The 18,946-nt window shown below is 41.8% G+C and overlaps 1 protein-coding gene across 2 annotated transcripts in view; it reads right to left on the minus strand.

Moving 5' to 3' along the window:
- The window catches only part of LOC140469212 (probable voltage-dependent N-type calcium channel subunit alpha-1B), a 624,066-nt gene that overhangs the window by 40,956 nt on the left and 564,164 nt on the right, over window positions 1–18,946 (minus strand). The window contains exons 38-40 of one of the 2 annotated variants that reach the window (XM_072565528.1): window positions 15,108–15,235; window positions 2,857–2,953; window positions 482–587 (exon numbers count right to left, since the gene is read on the minus strand). In XM_072565528.1, the coding sequence (XP_072421629.1) occupies window positions 482–587; window positions 2,857–2,953; window positions 15,108–15,235 (331 nt within the window). Of the gene's footprint in view, window positions 1–481; window positions 588–2,856; window positions 2,954–3,375; window positions 3,473–15,107; window positions 15,236–18,946 lie in introns of both variants that reach the window. The other variant, XM_072565527.1, reaches the window with a different exon arrangement.

Genomic DNA, 18,946 nt, shown 5'->3' on the forward strand with positions numbered 1-18,946 from the left:
AAGTTGTAAAAAGTTGTACCAAGCTGTCAGTTTAAATCACGGGGGAAGAAAAAAATTACAACAGAGGCTAACAGCACTTTGTCTTTTACATTTTCAATGCATGGCGACAATTGGGACAGTGTTGTAACACAGCAAAACAATTACACAGTGCTGGCCAATTCAACGATAGACTTACTTTTGGAGGTTAGGCTTAATCTGAATCACCACTCTTTTGGAGGGCTGGTGTAGACATAATGGGCCAAATGGCCTCCTTGTGCATTGCAACAATTCTGTGATTTGTAAGGTGCATTCTAACATCTCAAAATCAAGCACTGTAACAGAATAACAAGTGCCCTACTAGGTCATGTTTTGTTGTATGCTTGGAAACGTATGTTGTAATTAAAACATTTTGACGCAATCCTTCCAGGGCATATTCAACGCTCTCAGTTCTACTACCAATGCAGTATTGCACGCAGCAGGATGATATAGCCTGTCCACTCACCTCCAGCAATCTTGATATCGAGGGCTGTTCTAATCAATGCCATCAGTGTAGATGTGAAATGCACAGAGCCATCTTCAGCAATTGGCATGTTCATTCTTACAAGCCGCTGTGAGCAAATAGCAATAAGGACATGGGGGAATTAGTGCTTTTTCTGCACTGAATATAGCTAGCAGACAATGCATGTGATAAGCTGCACTTTTAACAATGTTACCTCTTCATCTACTGATGCAACACATGTCAAATCTGAACCCAACCTTCTCTTTAAAAGAGTGCTAGGAAAGTAATATAAGATCGCCTTCCTATTTTGTACAATGGAAATATAGAAAATGTATTGTTTTGGTAACTCTTTTGGTTTGGTCTTCAACTTTATCTTTTTGTGGCCTCAGTAGGATTGCTCGTAATCATTGCACATCTTGTACCTAATCTTTCAATTGCCTGAATTGGACAAATGGAAATACGACTTAAAAACACTTCAAGTAACAAATCAGTAGTCAATATCTTCTGAGGGCAGAAGAATTAGCTAATAAAGCACTTGAAAGAAGACAGGTTCACAATTTTTGCAAACCCAGCAAGAGCTTGCAATGCTATGACACTAGCTTGAATCAGCAAACCATGAGTTAACATAACTGAGCATCTTTAGTCTTAATACAACACAATGCAACAAACAACTTACTGAAATAGAGTCAGTGTGAATCCATTCGAGAGCAAGAGAAGTGAGCGACAGAGAGAGAGAGAGAAATGCATAGCAATGAGCAGACAGATGGAGAGTTCCCCAATAGAGCTGAAACAGGCGCAGACTTGCATGCAATTTAAAAGACGAGCAATTTAGTACATGCTAGAATGCAATGGCACATGAACTGTACAGGGATTTGTTCTGCTGTTCTGAAGAGACTTTTGAAGACCTGACAGAATGATATACAATTGCGGAAGGAAAAGAGAACAAACTTTAGATTTACAATTGAATTTTAAAATAATAAAAAAAAAAGCAGATTTTGAGTTTTTGCCAGACAATAAGATTTAAAGAAAGTTCTTTTTGCGAATAGTAAGAGGACAGAGAAGTTAATAAAGAGAAAGATCTTTGTAACAATGTAATACTCAGTACAAATTGTTAAAGATGGAATATTGTCACTGTATATAGTACAGGCTAGATACAATCACAATGTTCCACCGCACATCTAAGTTCTAAACTAAACATGTGCTGTTATACTTAGTAGCTGTTATGACTGAAAATAAATTACTGGACTTACAAATAATTGAATGCCAATGGTAATGAGTGAATATGTAATGCACAATTATCAAGAAAGATCTTTATGGTTGATTTATCTAAAATTGTTGTTCTTTTATTGCTTCACTTATGGGGAAAATAAAAGCAATAAGTCTCTCTTTTTGTGCCTGTCTCTAATTACATCTGAATTTCTGTAATTCTATGATCTTATAGAGATTATTTGCCTCCACTCTTTGTACTTCACTGTTTCTCGGTGTCATTCTTGTGCACTATTTAATTCATTCCACAACTAATTCCCTTTCACAGGTTTTGCTAAAACTGTGTTTCAGAAATCAATGTGTTGATGTGGTATTAATTTTTTTAAAAAACAAATAAAGCAAAACAGATTGTTACATTAATTTTAAATGGCTGTGTGACTTCACAAAATCAAAGGAGATGCAAAGAAAGAACACTTGAGGTGAGACATGAAACAAGAACGGCTTGTGACAGGACATTTTTGGATACCAGACACAAAAATTGACACACAGACAAATCATCTGCACAACCCTATTTGTATTGTTCAATTTAACGTATATAAAAGAAACATGTGATTTAGTATTTATTTTAGAAAGCTCTGGATCACTGCTCTCCACTCTTCTGTTGGAAGCCATTACGGTTGTTATGGAGAAGGTGCTCCTATTGTTGTTAGCCTCATTGTGTGAACAAATTTCTTTGATTTGAAATATTTTCCTACAGCTGCAAGATACTGCAAATGCAGTGAATTTATTTGTGTCCATTAAAAAGACAGCAATTCAAAGTAATATGCAAGATCAGCAACAGAATTTGGCATGGAAAAATCCCTCCACTTAATTAAGTATTTGTTTATAGAGGAGGGCTTGAAACTCAACAGAAATTAAAATAAAATCCTATTTAGGTTTCTATAAAATGTAATTGAACACTTTATGAAATATCATTCTTAATTGACTAAACTAAAATATTTTCATTTCACAAAACAGAGACAGACAAAAAATATGACTGACAATTTGACTTCTGAATGGAAAATAGAAAAATATGAACAACAGTTACATAAATATAACAGCACGCACAGGAAAACACAGATTTGGTTTTGACACGCAAAAGTTGTTTTGTGTGTGCTTGGTTCATATGCTACCTTGTAGGCGACTCTTGCAGGACATTTCTTTCCCAGGCCTAAGGGTGGACACATGTGTCTCAGCATCTCATACATGTCATTGTAAGTGATGCGCCCACTTTGGAAAAGAAGTGAAGCAAAAGCGAAGACAAAAACACAAAACAGAAAAGGGAACAAAAAAAAAGAAAAAGAAACACAGAAATCCAGGTTAATTAGATTCCAAATGGAAATGTAAGATTTACCAGTGCAAATACAGGCTTTGCATTGGAATGTGTCTTCTCGCAATGAAATCTAGACTCCCTAATCCCTGTTTCAATAAGGAATGATTGACAGCTTAGCACATGATAAAAGGGATGTGTAAACAATGGCTTCCTGTTGGAGAACATACTTCAAGTCAGCATGCCAAGAAATCTCTAGCAAACTCATAAAAGCTAAAACATTGGATTGAACGGAGGAGATGGTCAAGTCAATCATTCCTACTCAAATGCAGGCAGTCAAGTTTGTTTTTTGGATATTCTGCTTATCAGTTTAAATTCAAACCTTATAGGCCAACCTATGTGGGCAGTTCTTTCCTAAGCCAAGAGGTGGTGAGATAATACGCAACAATTTGTACATATCCTTATAATGAATCCGGTAACTGGAAAAAGAATTTCACAAGTTAGAAAATGAGCATTAGAATTGAGCTTATATGAAACAAGACTTATCAGTGAATTGATTGGTTCACACAAACTAAAGGGACAGCACAGTACATGCAGAAATAATTGATTTTGGAACACAAAAAGAAAATATTTCCAAGTGGGACATTAAGAAATAAATACCCATTAAACAAAAGCTCCTTCCTCATCAGGCTGCTCTTGCACAGGTAAGTATATATTTTGAAATAACTTATTTTAGTCATAACCTGAGAATTTTAAATGGTCTCATTCATGTTTTAGGGTTGGAGTCTTTTTTTTCCAAATGGTTTACACAAACATGCAGGAGTTACAGTTCTTAAACTTAAAAATAAATACATGCAACATTTGTATTACTGGATGGGTGGCAACTCCAGCTGTATACAATTTGTAAGCTTTTTCTGAGAGAAGCTGTGAATAGTACCAACCCCTGAAAAGTCTTTCATTTGACATCAAACAAATTAGAATTGAAGTATTTATCTGGACACTTCACTCCATGATAATGTTTTTTCATACAAAAAAAAACTTTATGAAGTAATTATTGGTTGAAAACCCCAGACAGTTCATGAGGAAAGCTATACTTACACTTGATCCTTAAGAAAATAATGAGGAATGACTATCATGAAAACAACATTCACAATGACAATGCAAATATTTTAAATGTGAAATCTAGACAGCATTGGTTTTAACATTAAACATATTCAAAATGAAATCAAAATGGGCACACAATAGTTACAATTGAGTTTCATCGCAGTTCAAAATATTAGTCCAGGGTTACATGAACTGATTGATAGTTGGTTAACAATAAATGAGAAAAGCAAAATGAAAAATCACAAACTTCCAGCTTGAATTAATGAATGAATTAATCAATTTTGACATTTTTAACTTTTGAAAAGAACATTCTATGATGTATTTTAAAATTTCAATTTTCAATTAACTGGGCTTGTTATTCTTGAATAAATCCTTCGCATATATTGCTATCTGCTTTTATAATTATACACCAAATGTAGATTTTATCTTTAGTAGTTCCACCATTTTGTTTGCCTTTACCAAGTTATCTGCAAAATGGATAGTTAGGAAGTGACAGGTCATCCTCACATTCAGTGTGAATATTAACTTCTATAAGTACATGTGACCCCCTCATATATTTCACATCATTTTTACATCCTACTCTTTTCTATTTGCCAGCACTTGGCCCATATCGCTCTAAACCCTTCCTATTCATGTACCCATCCAGTTGCCTTTTAAATGTTGTAATTATACCAGCTTCTACTATTTCCTCTGACAGATCATTCCATACTCGCACCACGCTTTGTGTGAAAAAGTTGCCCCTTAGTTCCTTTTTATATCTTTCTCCTCTCACCCTAAACCTATGCCCTCTAGTTTTGGACTCCCCCACCCCAGGGAAAAGACCTGGTCTATTTACCATATCCATATCTCTTATGATTTTATAAACCTCTATAAAGTCACCCCTCAGCCCTTTCAGCCTCTTCCTGTAGCTCAAACCCTCCAATCCTGGCAACATCCATGTCAATCTTTTCTGAATCCTTTCAAGTTTCATAACATCCTTCCAATAGGATGGAGACCAGTATTGCACGCAATATTCCAAAAGTGGCCTGTACAGCCACAACATGACCTCCCAACTCCTGTACTCAATACTCTGACCAATAAAGGAAAGCATACTAAACACCTTCTTCACTATCCTATCTACCTGGCACTCCAGAATTTAAAAAATCAAAATCAAAATTTAAAATGAGGCAGAGATATCTAAGTATTTTCATGAGACAATTGAATGATATTTTAATCAGACTGACTTCATCAATGTGTTTAGAGAAACCATTTACATTGGAGGCAATTGCTAGCAAGGATAACCTAGCAAAAGTTATACCTTTGCTTGTTTATATGTTGGGAGACTGATGATTTAACAGGACTGTCACATTCAGAGTTACAACTGGAAGACAGTGTGAGCTCATTTCACCATTTACCATCCATTTGTAATCAAAGTCAAGGTGTGTCAGTATAGTTCCTTTCTGTGGCCAATGCTCTTATTTTCAAATGCAATGACTGCTCCTCGGATGCTGCCGGAACTGCTGTGCTTTTCCAGCACCACACTAATCTAGACTCTGGTTTCCAGCATCTGCAGTCATTGTTTTTACCTCGAATCACAACTTAATCAGTCAGAGCTTATGGTACTGAGATTTTTGCTGTTTTTGCTCTAAGCTATACAGAGTAAGGGTGTGTTGTATTGGATGCAAAGATGTGAAACAGCAGTGACCATACACATCCCATGTCCACACACATTGGCATACGACATGTAGCCACCTAACCGCATCACATCTCTTATCCGTGGACAGTACATTCTGCATTTCAATGCTTCACTTTGGTGTACCCTTACTCTAATCATTACAATTCTGCTACAAATACACTTTGCACCTTGGGCCAAGCACCGATCTCATGGATTCAACAGGATGCATTTCAGGGCTGCTCACTTGCTCTCTTTGCACTCACTACTCTTGCACCTACTTTGATGTTCACAGCATCTCTGTCTTGCCTTGCTTTACTCCTTCAGATGTACCTTAAAGGCTCACAGTTTTGTCTGTCCTGCTTTGCTTTCAGTTGGGCAGCTTGGCCTGGTTGGCAGTAGTCATCAGTCAAGGGAGGCGGTCATGTTGCTTATGACTCACTGATGTGTCAATCTCAATAGAGCACGTGCCAGCAGCTTATGCAGCAAACACACTGCTTGGACCTCAACTGAAAAGCTAAGTTCATTAAGTCGAAGATTGTAGTCCTCAGTCAAGTCAAGGGGACTGCACCAGCCTGATCTTGGTAAAGTCAGGAAAGGACATGTCTGTTATCAGCCAGGGGTTTGGGCATGGTCAATTATCCACTGGGATAGCTGTCAGGCTCACTATCACTACAGTCCAGGGAATGAGAAATGAGATTCATGGATTGTCAGTTGTGGAGTTGCACAGATAGTATTCAGGATTCTGGTCAGTCATCAGATGGGCTGTCCATTTACCAGGATCAGTGCTGGTGATGAGTGGAAAGGAAGTCAAGGTGAGTTATCATGGGGGTATTTTTCCTGGAGCATCGGAGGCTGAGAGCTGACGATAGAGGTTTATAAAATCATGAGGGACATGGATAGGATGAATAGTCAAGCTTATTTCCCTAGAATAGGGGAGTTCAAAATTAGAGGGCAAAGGTTTAAGGTGAGAGGAGCAAGATATAAAAAAGACTTTTCACAAGAGAGTGGTGTGTGTATAGACCAAACTGCCAGAGGAAGAGGTGGAGGCTGGTACAATTACAACACTTAAAAGGTTTGGTGCACAAATAGGGAGGGTTCAGAGGGTTATGGGCCAAATGCTGGCAAATGGTACTAGATTAATTTAAGATATCTGGTCAGCATGGACATGTTCAAGCTCTTACAGGACAGATGGAGGAAATGGAGGAGGAGCAAACCAAGGAGGCAGAGGAGTGGATTCCTGTAAAAACCAGGAAGAGGATACCTCACCAGGCTCCCCAAAGTCACCCAGCAAAGTGGGAAACGACACCTGCATGAGGAGATTACAGGCAGTTCTTCAGATGGTGAGGATGGGCGTAAGGACGGTCATCACCAGAGGAAGAGACAGAGCGCTGTGGGGAGAAAGGAGGGCAGAACCCCCCCAAACAGGAAACAACGAACCCTCTTAGGGGGTTGGTAAAGACCACCCCCCCACCCGGTGAGAAGCATGTGGTACCCACTGCCCCACAGCTCCAGGTAACTGGGAGCAGCGATCCTCAGACAGCCCCGCTGTCAGACACAGAACAGGACTGTGCAAACCCTGGTCCTGACCCAAAGACACCAGAGCAGGGAAATGCCTGCAGCGTGAAGCTGGACAGCTACCTCAGCCCTGCCAGTGTCCAACAGTTCATGTTCACCACAGGAATGCAGATAGCTACCCCAGAGAGGCAGGACCAGCAGCAAATGGACACTGGTAACCTCATAAACTGTTAAAGTGGAGATAAAAATTGCCAGTGTTAATGTGTGTAACATTAAATCTGCTACACAATGTGTTTAAAGATTGGCCTTCCTGGCCAACGATAAAGCTGATGTCCTGTTTCTGCAGGAGTGTGGGATCCCACACCTCAGCAGCTACAGGAGATGGTCAAGCTCATGGGCCCCTGGGCCGTCAGTTTGGTCGGGGGGCAACGATAGTCGCGCCTCCGGCCTGGATATCCTGTTGTGAGAAGGCAACTTCACCATCTCCAAGGTTAAGGAGGTGGTGGGCGGGCGCCTCCTCGTCGCTGACGTCATGTACAGGAATGCTCCTCTGAGACTGATTAATGTGTACGAGTAAGAGTGAATGGTTGGCCGTTCTGCAGCAGCTCCCACTGTTACTGGCTATGGCCAGGCCGTTCATTCTGGCCGGAGACTTCAACTGTATCATTGATGGAGATGGACGATCTGACAGGGGGGACAGTAAACTGGACACCACGTCCAGAGCCCTGATGGAAATGGTCAAAGATGCCAAGCTGCACGACATCTTCAGCACCCCTGCAGACGGAGCGCAGTGTAGATACACCTGGTCACGGGCAGACGGGTCTATTCTCTCAAGGATAGATTACCTGTTTGTGTCCTGATCGCTCTCGGTCAGATCCACCGACATCAAGCCGGTGTTCTTCTCTGACCACTGCCTCCTGCTGGCCGACTGTTACCTACAGGACGAGCAGTAAGGGAACGTGGAAGCTGAACACAAAGCTGTTGACCCTAGGAAACATTGAGGAGCTCAAGAGGGACTACGCAGGTTGGAGAACCGTAAAGCCCCTCTTTGGGTCCCCAGCGGACTGGTGGGAAACAGTAAAAGGGAACATCAAGAGGTTCTTCATCCTCAAAGGTGTTCAGGAGGCGAGAGAGAGGCAGGGAAAATGGTCCCAGCTCCAGGAAAGTATGCAGAACCTGCTCCTGCTGCAGACGATGGGGTGGATGTCACGGAGGACCTCAAGGAGGTGAAGGGCCAGCAAGCCTCGCTCTTTGCCTCAGAGGCCTCCAGGATAATCTTCCGGCCCAGGGTCCGCTCGGTGGAGCAGGACGAGACGTGCTCACGTTTCTTCTTCCAGAAGGTGTACAAAGAGAGCTCCGTGCTCAGCAGCCTGAAGGAAGGAGATGGCTCGATAACGTCATCTCAGGCTGACCTCATGAGGATCAGCAAGTCCTTCTATGCCAGTCTGTATGACTCGAAGCCAACCAGCAGTGCGGCCTCCCAGTTGTTCCTGTTCTCTATCACGGAGGTCTTAGATGACAGAACACGGGAGAAGCTGGACCAGCCGCTATCTCTGGATGAGCTGACCAAGGCCCCCGAGTCCTTCGATAAGAATAAAACTCCCAGAAGCGACGGCTTTCCAGTTGAGCTCTATTCCGCTCTGTGGGACTTGATTGGCCAGAACCTGCTGGAGGTGTATGTCAGTATGCTTCGGGCAGGTACCATGAGTGAATCCATGAGGAAAGGCATTATCACCCTCATCTACAAGCAGACGGGGGAGAGGGAGGAAATCAGAAATTGGAGACCAATCTCACTATTAAATGAAGATTACAAAATCTTGGCAAAGGTCATTGCCAACCAGGTCGGATCTGCTCTGGGATCGGTGATCCACCCTGATCAAACCTGTGCTGTGCCGGGCAAGAAGATCGCTGAGAGTCTCGCACTCCTCAGGGATACGATCGCCTACATGCAGGACAGAGGGTTGGACACCTGCCTCATTAGCCTGGACCAGGATAAAGCCTTTGATAGGATATCACATACATATAAGAGAGATGTTCTCTCCAAAATGGGCTTTGGGGAGGGAATCTGCAATTGGATCAGACTGCTCTACACCAACATTGTCAGTGCTGTCTCAATTAATGGGTGAGAATCAGATAGCTTCCCAGTCAGATCTGGAGTCAGGCAGGGCTGCCCTCTCTCTCCTGCCTTGTTTGTCTGCTGCATAGAGCCATTTGCTGAGTCCATCAGGAAGGATGCGAGCCTGAGAGGGGTGACTATTCCTGGCAGCGGGGGCCTGCAGGTTAAGGCCTCCCTGTACATGGAAGATGTCGCCGTTTTCTGCTCGGATCCACTGTCCGTGCACAGACTCATGTGCATATGTGACCAGTTCGAATGGGCCTCGGGGACCAAGGTAAACCGAGGCAAGAGTGAGGCCATGCTCTTCGGGAACTGGGCTGACCAATCCTCGATCTCCTTCACCGTCAGGACTGACCACCTGAAGGTGCTGGGTATTTGGAACGGGGGAGCTGAGGCGTGCACCAAGCCTTTGGGGAAGCGTATCAAGAAAGTGAGGAGCTGCGGTCACTCTCCATCTTGGGTAAAAACCTGGTCATCAGGTCAGTGTTGTTATATGTGGCACAGGTCTGGGCTATTCCCAGGACCTGTGCCGCTGCAGTCACCCGAGCCATCTTCCAGTTTATATGGAGATCAAAGATGGCCAGGGTCCAAAGGGACTTGATGTACAAAGCTCTGGGTAACGAGGGAAAAAACACACCCAATGCCACCCTCACCCTGATGGCCACCTTTGTGTGTGGCTGCATCAAGCTGTGCGTGGATCCCCGGTACGCAAACACCAAGTGTCACTACGTACTGAGGTTCTACCTGTCTCCGGTGTTGTGAAGGATGGGCCTGGCCTCGCTGCCACAGAACACTCCAAGTAGTTGGATTGTTCTGTATCACCTGTCTTTCGTACAGAAATTTATGAAGAAAAACACCTTTAACCACAAGTCCATCAGGAAGTGGTCAGCACGTAGTGTCCTTGAGACCCTTCAGGAAAAGGAGAGGGCGGATCCTGTTGAGCGGTTCCCTGAGCAGACTGTCAAAGTCATTTGGCAGAATGCCTCATTGCCAGAACTTTCCAACAAGCACCAAGACATGGCTTGACTGGTGGTGAGAAGGGCTCTGCCTGTGAGATCCTTTATGCACGCCCAGACTCTCTGCCGCACCGCACGCTGCCCTCGAAGTGGCTGCGGGGGGGGACGAGACTGTCACACACCTCCTTCTGGAATGTGCCTACGCAGAAGAAGTCTGGAGAGGAATGCAGTGGTGTTTGTCGAGGTTTGTCCCAAACAGCTCTGTGATGTGGGACTCCGTGCTCTACGGTCTGTTCCCTGGGACGCACACTGAGACGAACATCAACTGTGCCTGGAGGATCAACAACTTGGTGAACGGTGGTCTGTCCGAAACCTGTTGATCTTCCAGCTGAAGGAGCTGATCCCAATTGAGTGTTGCAGACTGGCACATTCCAAGGTCCAGGACTACATGTTGAGGGACGCGCTGAAGCTTGGGGCAGCTGCTGCCAAGGCGCGGTGGGGCAAGACCACCGTGTAACGTCTGCCTGCCTAAGAACAGGGGCCCACGCAGTAAGTGGGCTCTGCTGAAGCCGCAGCTAAATATATGGAGAGTCAATGTACAGACCTGCATATATGAATGATTACTCTATTTCTGTATGCAAAGAAATGGTATGTACGGCATGACCAATTGTACAGATCATCAAAATATTTTACGGTGGCTCAGTGGTTAGTACTGCTGTCTCACAACGCCAGGGACCTGGGTTCAATTCCTTCCTGGGCGACTGTCTGTGTGGAGTTTGCACATTCTCCTCGTGTCTGCGTGGGTTTTCTCTGGGTGCTCCGGTTTCATCCCACAGTCCAAAGGTTAGGTTAGGTGGATTGGCCATGATAAGTTGCCCGTAGTGTTAGGTGCATTAGCCAGAGGGAAATGGGTCTGGATGGGTTACTCTTTGGAGGGTCAGTGTGGACTTGTTGGGCCAAAGGGCCTGTTTCCACACTGTAGGGATTCTAATCAAAATAAAGTATATTTTTGAAATAAAAATAAGTCAGCATGGACAAGTTAGACCAAAGGGTCTGTTTTCATGCTGTACATCTCTATAAGAGGCAGTTAGATTGTGGTTTTAATTTGGCGAAGGTAAAAATTTTTCAAAATGGTTTGGAACATTGACCTAGGTACATTATTTCCTAGGAAGTCTGTGATTCAGTTAAGTGCCGAGCAGGATGCCTGATTTTAAATAATCAAACATTTATACTGCCGGGTTCACGACAGACAGAGAAGACAAACCAGAGGCCAACATTTGTTTTTTTCAGTTCAGAAGAGAAGCTACCTCCCAGCAGAACAATCAAGCTATCAGTGCAGGAGAACAGTCAGCCCAACAAAAAGGTTTTCGTCTGTGAAGTCTACAGGTTGTGAGAGCTTGTATTGAAATTTTTAAGTTTCTAGAATGTTTGAAACTAAAAAGAGGTTTAAGGCCATTTTTACTGGAAAGAAGACCGAAAACTGTCTCAGCGGTGCATGAAAGAGAACTGGCAAGAGTCAGTTACGTAAGGAAAGAGTCAATTAAGTTTTGAGATCAAAGTGACATTTGTCTGGGACTGTGTATCTTTAAAAGGAGGCTGTTGAAAAACACATTGAAACTTTGAAGTGTTGGTTATGTTGGGATCATTCTGAGCTTTCAGATATAAGGCTTTGTTTTTTTGTGTAATAGACTGATATTTTTTTCTTAAAGGACATTTGCAGCCTTTAATTAAATATATTCAGTGATGAGCCATCTCATGGTAACCAATTGCAAAAATTTACAATTATGATCTATCAAGCCAGATTTCAATCTGGAATCCTACTAGGACAGTATTACTGTCAGCTGGTATTGAGTCTGGTTCAGTGTGATTGAGGGGCCAAAGGGATATCATGCTGGGTACAGTATGAACTAACAGGAGTGAGGGATGGGTTGGGGGGTATAAGGGGTCTGGTCAAAGTGTAGTTGGGGGTGTGACATGTCTATTTAATAGTTACTCAGGAGTTAGATTATGTAGATTATCGTTAACAACTTTTACTCAATGAGTATTTTACTTATTTTGATCTGAACCATCCAAAGACTCTGATTTAACTGGAGACTTTCGAAGGATTCCAGGTGGAGTGGAAAAATAGGAATTCTGTAGGACCCCATGTGATACCCCTTTCTATGCTGGAGCAAGAAGTGGCTGGGCAGCAGAAAACCCAAGCCACTGTTTCTTCCTCCAACAGAGATTCTGTCTAACGTGCTGAGTATTTTTGTCACAATTTTTCAGCTTTTCCTAAGACTAATTCTGCCCTTGGATAGCATTTAATAACTTCTGATCATGTCCCTTCATCATGCATCAGACAACTTAAGTTTAATTAATATTGCTGACATGATTATCTAGAGTCTCAGGTGACCCCCAGCATTAATTACATTCTTCCCCAACAGTTTCTCCAAAGGCTAGCAGTTCTTGCAAATAGAATATAACAAAGGTATGCTAAATTATCACCAGATATCCATAAAATGTAAGAACATGCAGCAAAACAAATTCATGCCTGAATCAGTCACAACAAAGCTTTGTTGGCCTTTGATTGTCAATAAATCACATCGGCATGTCTTAAAACACAGACTGTTTCAATGTTTTAAAGGTCTTATTTGACTTTCACCCAATCAGTTAGCTTCAGGCAGGTCTCCCTTTATGGAGCACTTTGGAACTCTCTCCTTCATTTATCTTATGGCTTCTGTCAGATGTATTCTGCCCAGAAGGCTTACCATACAAATCTAGGGTCATTAGCATAATGATTTCTAAATTATATTTGCTATGACAGGTCCCAAACCGGTTCCCATGCGAGAACGGAATATCCTACTTTGCCTTTAATTTCAATGTGAGACCATGTCAGACCATGAAATACCATTGTGGGCAGAACGGTGGCTCAGTGGTTAGCACTGCTACCTCACAGCACCAGAAACCAGGGTTTGATTCCAGCCTCGGGTGACTGTCTGTGTGGAGTTTGCGCATTCTCCCCGTGTCTGTGTGGGTTTCCTCCGGGTGCTCTGGTTTCCTCCCTCAATCCAAAGATGTGCAGGTTAGGTGAATTGGCCAAGCTAAATTGCCAATAGTGCCAATAGTGTTCAGGAATGTGTAGGTTAGGTGCATTAGTCATGGAAAATGGAAATGTAATGAGGTTGGGGAATTGATCTGGGTGGGATGCTCTTCAGAGGGTCAGTCTGAACTTGTTGGGCCAACTGGCCTGTTACTATACCGGAGGGATTCTGTGATACCATTCGTTTCTCAAATCATTACATTGGGCTACATTCTATGGCTACAAGTTGGATAGCCATCAGCCGCGGCAAATCCCAATCACCCCAGACTACCACATCCACTGTGAAGGGAAAACAACGTGAGATTCTATTGGAGCAGCAATGTACCATCATTGCGGCAGTCTCCACAATAATGTATGGCATAGAGTACTGAAATCAGATGTCTACCCTCTTTGTTAACAAGCTACTGAGATTATTAAAGAGCCACTCAGATGTAACTTTTGTAATTTTCGGGCATTCAACAGACAAAGCTTTGGGAATGTTTTACAACAGTTATCATGAGATTACACAAAGGAGGAAGAAAAGATCTTGCTACAATGACCAGGGCTACAGGCAGCAGCAGATTTAGCTGGTGAAGCTGGCAGTACCCCTATGGTTTATGATTTATTTTAGCTTGCAAAAAAGGAAAGAGAGATTCAGAGAGCTAGGGATCCTTCAAATGACTGACTTGATTGTCATGGCAAAGCCTCTTTGCTAGACTCCCACCTAGGTGCAAAGACCCCCTTCCAACCATAATCTACCCTCACCAACAGGCAGTGAGTAATTGGCCATCTGTGCTCAATTTATCAAGCTGAGATGGTAGTGTTGGGAACAAGTGGACAACTTACTTTCCAGTCCTCCTTTGTCAATACACCAAAAGCAATTAAATCCAGCCTTTTGACTCCCTATCACTGTTCATATGGGAATGAGCAGACATAAGCATGACCAAAATGGAAACATCAGAAAACAATGCGGAAGCAGATAAGCAACTGTAAATACACTGCTGTATCTCAAACACTCAGCAGGTTGTCAGTCAGTCAGTAGCAATAATGGCATATTGCATGAAAGGCAGGGAATCTTCATACAATGACGCTCATATAATTGAATTTCAGGTCTTAGTTGACTCGACAAATGGCGAAATCAACTAAGATGTCACAATGAGAAATGAGGAAACTGCCGACTGAGTTACCACAGGGCTTTACTATGCATACTATAGAAACCTTTACTTTGAGGGCATCGGTAATGGCCTGTTTTTGGCACTATCTTGGCTGGGGAATGGTGCAATGTACAATGAGACTCCTGGTGTGAAAAAAGATAGAACTAAAAAGAAAATGTTATGAGAATTTTACCAGTCCCTTTAACTCTTTGAAAATGTAGCTGGCGTGATCATATTATGATATTGCTTTGAGTTGCTGATCTCTGCTGTGTTCTGGTGATATGTTCAGCAACGTCTTTGGACTAGTGCTCACTTTTATTACATCTTTGGATTATAGAGTCACTGATAAGTAAAGCCAGATGTAACATATTTCTATGAATGATACGCTTGGCATAGTATTGCTCTCAAATCAATTTGTTGTTTGTATTCTATAAATTAACAGTTTGACATCATATGTGTTTGACAACATTACTACTCTCATTGCTGTTCAAAGATTACATAATCATTTCACATGTCTGGCTTTATTGCTACATAATAATGCCTATTTCACATACCAGGCTCCAGGGTCATAGTCAGCCCAGACACGAATGAACTCATCCAAGTGGTGTGGTCCCAGGATAGAGGAATCTCGTGTTAAATACTCAAAATTGTCCATAATAACAGCTACAAAAAGATTTAACATCTGGAAAAAGGAACAAAATGATCCCATTAAATAATTGATGAATACAAAACTGTTACTTCAAGAAAATGAACATTTGCAAAATCAATTTCTGAAAATACTGAAACCAGCCAATGTTGATGCAGTTAACATGAACAAAGATAAAATTATTAATATCACAGAAAATAACTGCAAACAACAGGAATTAAGAAATGGAACTGCAAATGTAATGGATTAATCAAGGAGAGGAATTCAATAGACAACTCTATTGAAGTTTTCATTCCCACTGCAATTGATCACAAGGCTAAGAGTGAAAAAACAGAAATTTCTGGAAAAACATAGTAAGGCTGGCAGATGCCTGAGTTCTGAAGAAGGGTCATTGGATCCGAAATGTTAACTCTGTTTTCTCTCCACAGATGCTGCCAGACCTGCTGAACTTTTCCAGCAATTTCTATTTGTGTTTCTGATTTCCAACATCCAGAGTATTCTTCTTTTAAAGACTAAGTAGAGTACTGAGCTGTATTAACAGAGGGATGCAATACAAATCAAAAGCTTTGACAATACTGCTCTGAATGTCACTAGTCAAACCCATATTATTCACTGGGCTACTCAGACCAATGGAATTACCTGTGCAGAGACAATGTGGAGTAAACCATTAAAGATAATCCTGGCTATCAAGAAATTAAATTGTGATGAAACATAAGAGATATTTGATTTGTTTTCTTTGGGACAAAGAACCTTTAAAGTGAATCCATTTAAGTGTTCAAGATTACAAAATGACTGAATTATAGTTCACCTCTACAAACTTTTTACTATGATGGAGTTACTAAATGTTTGATAACGTGCATCCTTGTGTCTGTAATTAGAAATATTTCAAAGTATTCATGTTCATTACATCCAGATCTGACCTAGAATAAAATATTTACTTAGTTTTTAATTTGATTGTGGCAGAAGAAGGCTTCAACAAGGAAGAAAAGTTTCTTTGATTCATTTTATCATTGTCACATGTACCAAAGTTCTGTGAAAAGTATTGTTTTGTATGCTATCTAGACAAATCATACCTTAAGTACCTCATGATAATAGAACAGAATGCAAAATAGAGTGTTGAAGCTACAGACAAGTTGCGGAGAAAGATCAATTCAAAGATCAGTTCTTCTTGGCTTGCTATACTCGATACCATTTTAAGAGAATCAAAACTTCACTTGAAGTACCATTCCTGAAGAAATTATGCACTACTTGTTTAAAACAAAATTAAGCCCTTCTTGCGTAAATCTATTTTTTCCAACAAACTGATGTTTTAAGCAGTATTTTTCCCACTTTTTCTTTGGCAGGATATAAATTACAGAAGGGAACCAGACATTGTTTCCTTCAAACGGAGGAAAATAGAGCTTTAAATTAGCTTGTGAACTGCCAGCACTGCCTGCTTCATCCTGCTAACTGATTCCACAAGTTTAATGAATGAAAATATGATTTCAGATTCCTTTTCGAAATAGGTACAAAAGCTAGATGGGGTTGATTTACTAAAATACAGTGAACCTTTCCTATTCCTAAACTTTCACTGCACCGTGTGGTTAAAGACTTTCACAAAGATTTATTTCAATTTACTATGATGTCAGGGCTGAGGAATGAACCTCCAAATCAATACAGCGACATCTGTTCTTACTGAATATACATCTGTAGTGCATCAAAATGCTTACAAGGACAGGAAAGGTCAGTGCAATGAATGCACATGTGCCTGAATTCTAAAAAATGTTTGCTGGTGGCAGCATCATGCAAGAAGGAGGCTTTGATGCTGTGACAAATTGGGTAATTTAAGTTTTGGTGATTTGGTGAGTTGGTTCCACAATGGTGCATGACTGGTAATGATGATATCTTTCTGAACTGAGGTTTGAAGTCTTGCAACCCATATAGATTGCCTCTTTGTGATGTTAGGCAAGTCCTTGATCACTATCAATCTGCTTGATGCTAGGGATTTTCCAGGGTCTGCTTAGCTTATTGAAACATTGGGATGTTGCTTTTGTCAACTGGATACTTGGGCTGAGAGGTGCTCCAGTTTACATGGCTGTGAGAGAGTCTTCCAGTTCATTATTCAACATCTTGCTGTTAATCAGCAATTAATGTCCTTAATACAGCTCTCTCATTTTCAAAGCCAAATCTGTACTGATAATCTTTGATATGATGTAATGGTGTTACAGTTAAATAAAGGTAATTATGAGGGGATGAGAGAGGAACTGACAAAAATAGACTGGAAGCAGAGGCTTGCGGGGAAGACAGTAGAGCAAAACTGGCAGTAGTTTGTGGGTATAATTGAGGACACTGTACAGAGGTTCATCCCCAAGAAAAGAAAGATTATCCAGGGAGGGATTAGACAGCCATGGCTGACAAAGGAAGTCAGGAAATGTAATAAAGAAAAAGAGAGATCCTATAAAGTGGCCAAGAGCAGTGGGAAATCCGAAGATTGAGAAGGCTACAAAAACAAACAGAGGATAACAAAGAGAATAATAAGAAAGGAGAGGATCAAATATGAAGGTAGGCTAGCCAGTAATATTAGAAACGATAGTAAAAGTTTCTTTCAATACATAAGAAACAAACGACAGACAAAAGTAGACATTGGGCCACTTCAAACTGATGCTGGAAGCCTAGTGATGGGAGACAAGGAAATAGCAGGAGAACTTAACAAGTACTTTGCGTCAGTTTTCACAGTGGAAGACAGGAGTAATATCCCAACAATTAAAGGGAGTCAGGAGGCTGAGTTGAGTATGGTTGTCATTACAAAAGAGATAGTGCTAGAAAAGCTAAAAAGTCTTAAAATTGATAAATCTCCTGGCCCCGATGAGATACATCCTAGAGTTCTGAGAGAGGTGGCTGAGGAAATAGCGGAGGCATTGGTTGAGATCTTTCAAGAGTCACTGGAGTCAGGGAAAGTCCCGGATGATTGGAAGATCGTGGTTGTAACCCCATTGTTCAAGAAAGGATCAAGACAAAAGATGGAAAATTATAGGCCAATTAGCCTAACCTCAGTTGTTGGTAAAATTCTAGAATCCATCATTAAGGATGAGGTTTCTAAATTCTTAGAAGAGCAGAGTCTGATTCGAACAAGTCAACATGGATTTAGTAAGGGGAGGTCATGCCTGACAAACCTGTTGGTATTCTTTGAAGAGGTGACAAGCAGGTTAGACCAGGGAAACCCAGTGGATGTGGTCTATCTAGACTTCCAAAAGGCCTTTGATTAGGTGCCACACGGGAGGCTGCTGAGCAAGGTGAGGGCCCATGGTGTTCGAGGTGAACTACTGGGATGGATTGAGGATTGACTGTCTGACAGAAGGCAGGAGTTGGGATAAAAGGTTCTTTTTCAGAATGGCAGCCGGTGACGAGCGGTGTCCCGCAGGGTTCAGTGTTGGGGCCACAGCTGTTCGCATTATATATTAATGATCTGGATGAAGGGACTGGGGGCATTCTAGCGAAGTTTGCCGATGATACGAAGATAGGTGGACAGGCAGGTAGTACTGAGGAAGTGGGGAGGCTGCAGAAGGTTCTAGACAGTTTGGGAGAGTGGTCCAGGAAATGGCTGATGGAATTCAACGTGAACAAATGTGAGGTCTTGCACTTTGGCAAAAAGAATAAAAGCACAGACTACTTTCTAAACGGTGAGAAAATTCGTAAAGCCAAAGTACAAAGGGATCTGGGAGTGCTAGTCGAGGATTCTCTAAAGGTCAACATGCAGGTTGAGTCTGT

Source organism: Chiloscyllium punctatum, chromosome 49 (assembly GCF_047496795.1).
Source record: "Chiloscyllium punctatum isolate Juve2018m chromosome 49, sChiPun1.3, whole genome shotgun sequence".
In the NCBI taxonomy this organism is placed as follows: Eukaryota; Metazoa; Chordata; class Chondrichthyes; order Orectolobiformes; family Hemiscylliidae; genus Chiloscyllium; species Chiloscyllium punctatum.